We start from the raw sequence: 9,111 nt of genomic DNA, 5'->3' as shown, positions 1-9,111 counted from the left end.
AAATTATGGGGCTTCTTTATTAAACACCTTCAGACTACAGGATACTCTCTGGATTGAAGGCGAGATGCCGTTATCATTTGATGACAAAAGGAGATTTTTAAAAAGTGAAATATTGACATCATGTTAATAATACACATACAACAATATAATCCAGTGCCTCTTATATCAGTCGTTTGTTTTGGTTACAAACTAATTCATTCGCCAAAAAAAAGAGACCAAAATGCACAATAAACAAAGTTAAAGATGAACTTGACCGATAGCATTATTATTATTTACACATTTTCTATAGATATCACGACAGTAGTGTGAACATTAATCATATCAGGCAGGTCTCATACAGCATTCGTAGCTATATGAAAAAATAATGCGTTGTAATTCATAGATATCCAATTAAATTATTTAGTATACGATCCACAAAATCATGAACAAGGAAATATAAGGACCGCAAAAACACAGACACATCCGTTGGGAGTGGAGGTGGAACGTTGATTTATTTATCACATAACTTCTATAGTTATCTTAACCCAAATGGCAATCTTTTGGAAAACTACATATTTTATGATCTTTTCCTTGTTTTGTTGCCTAAACCGAGTATTTTTTACTGTGAAGACGGAGCTTTATTTTGAAAAGTCTGTATGCACGTGACAGTTGTACGAGGACACGAAAATCTGATAGTGTGCTACTACTCTGGGTCTTATCGACACATTTAACCTTTGAAGATAATCCCTTAAAACTGAGATGAGCTGGTCCAGACTAGAGACATCCTTTGTCCTTTTCCATCATTTTGGCTGTGATAATTCATGTGGCACAGATTTTAGATTTTATTCTAATTTTGGAGGTTCAACGTCAGCTTCCAATCATCAGTCTAATAATAAAGTGCGTAACCAAAGTGCAAACACTCAGAGCCTCGAGGACAAAAATGTCCCCATTAAAACCCCATTACAGGATAGCATCATGCATTCTGCTGTATCAGACCTTCAGTTGGGAGCCCTGGCTACAATATCTACAATATCCACAAACAAGAGAAGAGAAGGCAAAACAATATCATATGAGGAGGATTCCTCTCATGAAGTCAGGTTATGAAATATGCTGAGATCATTCCTGTTCCCAAAGAGATGGATTAAAGTTGTATTGACTCTTTCTCTCAGGACCAACACTTAGTTAACTCCACTGCTGTTTCAAGAATAGAGAAACAATATATTATTATTATTATTATTATTATTATTATTATTATATTGTTTTTTTCTTAACAAAAGTCTCATATGAAGTGAAATGAACATCAAGAAGCTGCTGGCCGAGCTTTTGGACTTTTAGCATTGTTTGGATTTTTACCGGGAAGAAAAAAATAATAGTAGTGATACACATCGAATGCATAAACATACCCACACATATCTAAGTGTGTGTGTGTGTGTGTGTGTGTGTGTGTGTGTGTGTGTGTGTGTGTGTTTACAGTAGACTTCTAGTTTTCCTTCCCCAGAGACAGACGGAGTGGAGTGTGGGAACCGAGAGTGAAGCTAAACTAAGACGTGGGCACAGACGGTTTTATTAATGGGGTCAGGGCCGGGCCGGAGAGAGGGTCATTGGGTTGAGATGATACAAGAACACAGACACGCGCGCGCGCGCGCGCGCACACACACACACACACACACACACACACACACACACACACAGGGATTGTGAATGTTATTGTCATTAACAACAGACACATCATCAATATGAAGAACAGATATGGAACCTGAAGACAAACCATCAGGAAAGGAAAATTTAAGCCAATTGATATTGAAATATATATCTTCTTATTGTCCAATTGAAAAAAGTCTTAAAAATGTTAAAACAAGTATATTAAAACGTCAATGAAACGAGTAGTTTTCGGTTCCTCCTGCAGCTTCTTTAGATTTTATTTTTTGCTCATCATCTTACCCTAAAGATGCTTTTGGCTGAAGTATTCATCACGACGTTCTCACCTCTTACAAGCAACGTTGTCTTTTGTTTAAATAAGCCCCAGAGGAGATTAGGAGAGGCCTGAATGTGATGAACCCTGCCTGTGCTCTCTAGTCTTCAGGTGAACTCTTGGTTCCTGCAGACTGACCTGCTGAGACACAAACGAACACAAACGTCTGTGCTGAGCTGTCATGGCAGACTGGAGCCTGCTGGGAAACTTCCTGGAGGAAGTACAGGAGCACTCTACCTCTGTTGGCAAGGTTACAACACACACACACACACACACACACACACACACACACACCACACACACACACACACACACCACACACACACACACACACACACACACACACACACACACACACACACACACACACACACACGTTGCATGCCAGGCAACATGGCACCAGTTCCTCTGCACATGGTGGACATAAACACACACACACACACACACACACACACACACACACACACACACACAGAAAATAAAACAATCATATATTTCCAAACAATCCGGTTTATTTTATGCATCCTGACGCACGGTTTCTGTTCTTCTCCTCTAATAATAAAAAGATAACTTTATATATCTTTTGACAAATGCTTTAAGTCTTAAAATAATGTAAAATATCATCTTCATAGATTCAATTTAACTCCCAATAAAATATAAATAACAATTAAAATAATATTTTAAGGATGTCACAAGAGTCCCTAAACCATTCCTCCTCTTGCATTATTCTTATTTCTAAGCCAGCAGTACATTTAATTTAAACTTTATTAACCATGATTTATAAAACACAATACATGAGAAACATCTGCAGCTGACACTGCATCACTAAAATAAAACCCTCTTCTTCTCCATCTGTTCAGACTTTTTATAGCATTGTCAAACGTTAAAGTTAACAGGTCCTGATTCTAATCATTATTTCTCTCTATATCATTGTTTCTGAGGGTTTCACGCATCGTTCTCTGTTGTTTTTTGGCCTCACAGGTGTGGCTGACCATCCTGTTTATCTTCCGTATCCTGGTGCTCGGCACGGCCGCCGAGTCGTCGTGGGGAGACGAGCAGGAAGATTTCAACTGCGACACCGAACAGCCGGGCTGCGAGAACGTTTGTTACGACCGGGCTTTCCCCATCGCCCACATACGATACTGGGTAACGTGTGAACTAACGTCATGTGACGAAATGAAACGGCAGGGCCTCATATTTGTGTAACTGGTTGTTGTTTTAATCTGTTAAATCACATAAAGTTGTTGCTTAACAGGTTTTTTTTCCTTGCAGAAAATTAACTTGAAGATAGTCAGTACTAGTTCTTGTTTTTTTAATCATTTCTAACATCCTTTTTTGTCAAACTTAAGCCGGGCTCAGATCCTCATGATATGATATCTTACGTAAAAGTTTCTCCTCGTTTTTGTGCGTTTTTTCCGATTACAGTCCACCAACTTCTGTCTTCACAGGAAACAACTGAGTTAGGTTAACGCAACAAAACTACATGGTTTGAGTTTAAAAAGCTACGGAAGTTCCGTTGCTGAAGTAATTTGACAAATAAATCAACGTTGACGTCACAATAGCGACCCATCCACCTCTCCTACTTCCCGCCCAACGTGGGTTTTTGTGGGGTTTATACTTCCTTGTTCATGACTTGCATACGATTTGATTTTATGGAATATCTACATACATTTTCACAGCTACGAATGCTGATTTGAAGCATCACTAACCTTCGATTCAACCGTTTAAAAAAAAAACAAAAAAAAACGTAAATCTGGCTGATCTCCTCTTAGGTGCTCCAGATCGTGTTCGTGTCCACTCCCAGTCTGATCTACATGGGCCACGCCATGCACACCGTCCGCATGGAGGAGAAGAGGAGGAACAGAGAGGAGGAGGAGGGAGAGGGGGGAGAGAGGGAGGAGGACCAAGGAGGGGGTGAAGGAGAGGGAGGAGAAGAGAAAAACGGGAGGAAAGGAGAGAAGGACAGAGGAAAGGAGGAAAAAGGTCAATCGGCAGGTCGGGTGCGTCTGAGGGGAGCGCTGCTGCAGACGTACATCCTGAGTATACTGCTGCGAAGCATCATGGAGGTACATGCTGCCGGTCCTACAGCCCGGGGCCCAGTCCCAATGTCCCCCATAAGGCCTTAAACCCTGAACCCTGAGAGGCTGCAAGGGTTTGAAAGGGTAACAGCGAAATGTCCCGAAATATCCTCTAAACATGTCACGTTTAAATGTCTCTTGCCATACGAGACAAACAGTAATTGTCAAGAAAGTTTTTAAATAGAGAAATTAAAAGAGGAGGTTAATGAATAAACCATGTGTGTAAAATATAATCTACGCTTGCATTCTTCTGATTTCACGTGTTTTTTATGGACTTTCTTAAATCATTAATGTTAACGTTTCTGTATCAAATTGTTTTAATGCCTCCAGGCTTCCTCTGGGAACCCCGCTATTAGCGCCACAACAGTATGAATTGTGGGTAATTCCCTCATGCAAATTCTGCAGAAATGCACGGCTGTGTAACGAGACTTCCGAGTATAAAATTCTGATAAAATCAACCGCACCTTCTGCGACCTTTGGTCGTCCACGGGGCCCATAAAGCAATCGCACTAGTGTTTCCTGTAACTCCTGTCTGTGAGTGTGGACATTGGGATTGAGCCTGGATAAGAACTACCTTTCATTTTGTAGTTCATTTTATACGTGACCATATATTATACCTCTTTATCATGATGAGGAGGTAAAATGGAGACAACTTACAGTAAATGAATTTCGGCTGACTTGTGATTGGACCTCCATACAGGTGGTGTTTCTGATTCTCCAGTACTTCATGTATGGAGTCTTCCTCCATCCTCTGTATGTCTGCAAGGTAAAACCAGAAACATAAATCATTTTGAGTTCATTCTAACGTATAAAACATGATATTCAGGCCCCACAGTCTCTCTCTCTCTCTCTCTCTCTCTCTCTCTCTCTCTCTCTCTCTCTCTCTCTCTCTCTCTCTCTCAGGCCTGGCCGTGTCCACATCCAGTGAACTGTTACGTCTCCAGGCCGACAGAGAAAAACGTCTTCATCGTGTTCATGATGGCAGTGTCCGCCGTCTCTCTGGCCCTCAGCGTCCTCGAACTGCATCACCTGGCGTGGAGACACTGCTGCAGGTACACGTCTTTTCAGTTTCCAGATGCATTTTTATAAGATCTGAAATGTTTGTCTAGAGAAATTAAAGCACAAACATTAGATATTAAAAAAAGACGCTGTTGGCTGGAAAGTACAACTTTATGCACCATTTTGAAGTACTTGAGTAATTCCATTTTCTGCTACTTTGTACTTCAATGGAGCACAGAGACTAAATACACAGGGAGGGAGATAACGAGGGACAGGTGAGAGCAGGTCTGACGAGCAATCAGGTGAAACCCGTAAAGGGCGAGGCTAACAGTCACACAGGCGGGAAACAAAGAAAGGCAGGAAGTGACACTGCAAATCCGTTTGTACTCGGAACTTGGGAAAAAAAATGACCTCCGACACAAGAAAGTGCAACAGAATGGTCCAAATCGGAAACTCAAGGAAGATTTATTGACGCTGAAATGACCTTTTCATCATTTATTACTATATGCAGTGTGTTATGGAGTGTTTGGAACCGTCATTTCCTTTTCTGTAAAGCTTATTTGTCTCTTTTAACATTGTCTTCAATGAGATATTCAGAAATATTTCCCCACAGGATTCTTTTAGTTGTTGATTTTAAAGATGGCTACTTTATACACTGCTTCTTTTGGTTAAAGGTGCTGTGGTTATTGGTGTGGAGATGCTCGTGAAGCTCAGAGACTTGCCATCCAAACACCTGATAGCCGCGGGGCGTCCATGTTGCACTGGGACGCATTTAGACTGGAAGTCGGGGGAATACCGACTCGGAATTATGAACTTTGCGAAGGACTGCAGTTTAAAACAAGAGACGAAGACTTTCAAACAGGCCATAAGACAATGACCATTTCAGGATTTCCAAAGAGTCTGTTATCCTGATTTTGTCGACTAGATTTTCTGCAGAAGTCCGGCTACAAAGATTACTCGTTTATTCTCAATTTGCCATTTTGAACGTAAAGTTTGTATTGACTTTGAGGTTTGAGTTTTACAACAACGAAGCCACCTGTGGTTCTCAGTAGTCGACTCTCAACAGAAACTTACAGGTGAATAAATGTTCAAGTCTGAAAGCTGATTTTATAAAAGTAATTGAAACAAATGCAACCTTGTTAAAAAAGACGAAATCAACAGTTATGGTAATGAATATGAACTTTTTAGAAGAAGGGGAACTCCGAAGATTTAACACACAACAGTCAGTTCACTCGCCATGAGGAGCCCCATTCAGTGAATACGGAGGTTAATGATGTGTGCCGAGGCCTCGTAAAATCTGATGATGTTATCTTGGGCTGCAAATTTTAAATTTATGACCTTTAAAAGCCTGTGTTACAAGCTGGGGGCACAAACATTTATCAGCGAGGGGCTAACAAACACGTACTGTTAGTCACCGATGTAGGACTCTGTAGTTCGGGGAGTCAGGATGCAGAGCAGCGTATGTGCAGGATCTTTGTATCAGTCTCTTGTAGAGGCGGATTAAACAAAGCTCTTGCAACAACTGAAGTGCATTTCTCGTCTATTTTGAGCATTCTGTGATTCAGCTTTTGCTTCATGGAAATGAACGTAAAGATCAAACCGTCTGAGGATTAAAAAAAACAAAAACCCCCGAAGAGCTGAAATGTGGCTTTGCATTTCCTCTGGGAATAAAAAGACAACTTTGAGTAAATTAAGGTTCTTCAAGAGCACAAGACATTGTTAATGGCTCAGCAGAGAAACTTTAATTTAATGTTAAAACCTCCTCGAGTGTAAGTTTAAAGTTAATATTTGATCACAGTTTGAATTGGAGTTTAAAGTTTTGGTGCAACAGAATTTAATTTATTCTAGATTTACAACAAAGGTTTGAATTTAATCTTAATTTGAAGATAGTTTTTATGAATCGTTGTAGGTGCAACCCATTTATTATTGCTCTAGTTCTTCATGGTGAGGCGTTCACTGTCTACATCTCTTCGTTGCAGGCGGTACTTCTTAAGAGTGAAGGCCGTCCCTCCAGCTAGCGTCTCGCTGGCTCGTCCTCTCTCCCTGTCTCCTCCCCCGCCGTCGACCCCTCCCCCAGACTTCAGCCAGTGCGTGATCGGCTCCTCGCACTTCCTGCCCCTCCCCTTCCCCAACCACCGCCTCGCTAACCAACAAAACTCAGAGAACATGGCCACCGAGAAGCACAAAATGGCCGCCGCCGCCGAGGAGGTGAACCACCTCCAGATGAGGTGCTACTCGCCCGCGTGGCAGGGCACGGGCAACGGTCAGATCCAAGATGGCGGATACCTGAGGACCGACGCCAGCTCCTACGCGCCCGGCGGCAGGGAGATGAACGGCGGCCCAGACGGGCTGCTGCTCTCCCCGAACGGAGGGCTCTGTCACAAGGACAAACGGAGGTTCAGCAGAACGAGCGGAACGAGCAGCCGAACGAGAGCCGACGACCTCTCTGTTTAGGAAATGTAACTTCTGTCACTGAACAAACTGAGACACATTTATTAAATGCATGAACATGTGCACATATACACATTTAAGACAGTAGGAGGAATCATCCTTCACAGTTAGCAGCAACACTAACCCTCTGTGAAAGTGACTTCATGAGGAAACTATTCATTCTGACAACATTTCATATATCTTACAAAAAAAGTTACATGCATGCAGTCTTTTCAAAATAAACTTCCGTCAACTCAGTTAGGTTTAGGCAACACAACTAGTTGGTTAGGTTTATGAAACGATGAGGGGTTAAAATAACTAATGAATCAACAATGACACAAACAGCTGTCTCCTGGATGAAAGACCAGTTTTGTCTTTGCACAGAAAGCAATATTTTGCCATTTCTACCTGTTGTTTGCTACATCGTGATTTTAAGTTTATAGATTTACATCTTACATTTATATTTGCGTCGTTATCTTTTAAGAAAGGTTCATGAACAGAAACCAATATCTGTATTTCAGTCAGGAGAGACAAGTCAGAGAAAGAAAAGATAACTGTGAACAAATGATATGTGATGATAAAGTCTTCAGAGTCAGAGTTCCAGACTGTTGAGGCTGACGGAACGATGAGTTGATGAAGCTTGCGAAGATTGGGCGGAGATGGGGAGGTGGAGGGTGGAGGTGGAGCAGCATGAACGTACTGAAGGTAGAGAGACAGTCGTATTTAAAAGAGACAGCAGCACGATGATTGGCTAACGATGAAATCCTTTCGTTGTGCTATTGGATAGAAGAGACAGCGGTGGTCTAACCTGTCCTAACCTTGTTTGAGCTTTACCTGCTGCGGTGCCTTTTTTTTACTGGATACAGATGTTCATCAGTGGATGTTAATATGAAGCACAAATGCAGATTGCATCTTCACACCAGCACTTTTTAAAAAATTTCTTTACCATTTCTTCACTTTATGAAGTTCAAGTTATGCTCAAATCTCTCTTAAATGTTCTCTTTCGTTTGACTTCTTAGTGTATTTATGTTAATGTCTCATTATGACGATGAACATCTGGACTGAAACACAATGGGCGACAATCTTTGCAATCTTTTGTTATGTCTTTTATATGCTGATTGTACTGTAGTTTGATAAATTGCACTGATTATACTATCGGTGATGATTTTACATTGTTGGATATTTCCTATATTGTAGTTTTGTATTTATTATTCCACTTTGATAATGTGAACGCTGTGTATGTTTATTAAAAAGCTTTGCAAAATCTGTTTGAGTCTATTTTTCTCTCTAAAAGGCTGGTGAGTAATAAAATTCACTTTTGTTTACACGATGGACACAATAGGAGGAACACCGTAGTCCTGGCATGCTCACTCTTTTCTTTTCAATACCTTACATGTGACTCCTGCTGATCATTTAAAACTACCGAGTATTGAACCCAACGTGGGTTCGGTTGTAACTGCTTTTCCCAGCAGACATTTTGACATTTTACAGCAGGAAAAGCACAGAACAAGTACGACTATAATGAGGCCTCTGGTCTGTTCAGGTGTCCCAGTTGTAGGAACGATGCCAGGACACTGAAACTGAAGCAGCAAAATGGAATTCAGCCGTCATTCATTGGATTTTTTTTTGTCATGTCAAAATGTTTCTTGTGGG

The 9,111-nt window shown here is 41.1% G+C and overlaps 2 protein-coding genes across 3 annotated transcripts in view; one reads left to right on the top strand and one right to left on the bottom strand.

Moving 5' to 3' along the window:
- The window catches only part of LOC137888607 (follistatin-related protein 1-like), a 71,957-nt gene extending 68,208 nt beyond the window's left edge, over window positions 1-3,749 (bottom strand). Inside the window, exon 1 of the mRNA XM_068732022.1 lies at window positions 3,661-3,749. The gene's annotated coding sequence lies outside the window, so the exon portion shown is untranslated. The remainder of the gene's footprint in view (window positions 1-3,660) is intronic.
- Window positions 1-8,724, top strand: part of LOC137888606 (gap junction alpha-5 protein-like) — an 11,817-nt gene extending 3,093 nt beyond the window's left edge. Inside the window, exons 2-7 of one of the 2 annotated variants that reach the window (XM_068732017.1) lie at window positions 2,056-2,201; window positions 2,933-3,097; window positions 3,724-4,017; window positions 4,730-4,795; window positions 4,933-5,081; window positions 7,008-8,724. In XM_068732017.1, the coding sequence (XP_068588118.1) occupies window positions 2,133-2,201; window positions 2,933-3,097; window positions 3,724-4,017; window positions 4,730-4,795; window positions 4,933-5,081; window positions 7,008-7,482 (1,218 nt within the window). In that variant the 5' untranslated portion in view covers window positions 2,056-2,132 and the 3' untranslated portion in view covers window positions 7,483-8,724. Of the gene's footprint in view, window positions 1-2,055; window positions 2,202-2,932; window positions 3,098-3,723; window positions 4,018-4,729; window positions 4,796-4,932; window positions 5,082-5,702; window positions 6,967-7,007 lie in introns of those variants that run through there. The other variant, XM_068732018.1, reaches the window with a different exon arrangement.
- Window positions 8,725-9,111: the final 387 nt, after the last annotated feature.

Source organism: Cebidichthys violaceus, unplaced genomic scaffold (genome assembly GCF_023349555.1).
Source record: "Cebidichthys violaceus isolate CVI_PGR_0920_01 unplaced genomic scaffold, fCebVio1.0.p SCAF_56, whole genome shotgun sequence".
NCBI classification, from domain to species: Eukaryota; Metazoa; Chordata; class Actinopteri; order Perciformes; family Stichaeidae; genus Cebidichthys; species Cebidichthys violaceus.
The sequence above is the reverse complement of the archived record's forward strand: the minus strand, read 5'-3'. Positions and strand labels throughout refer to the sequence as shown.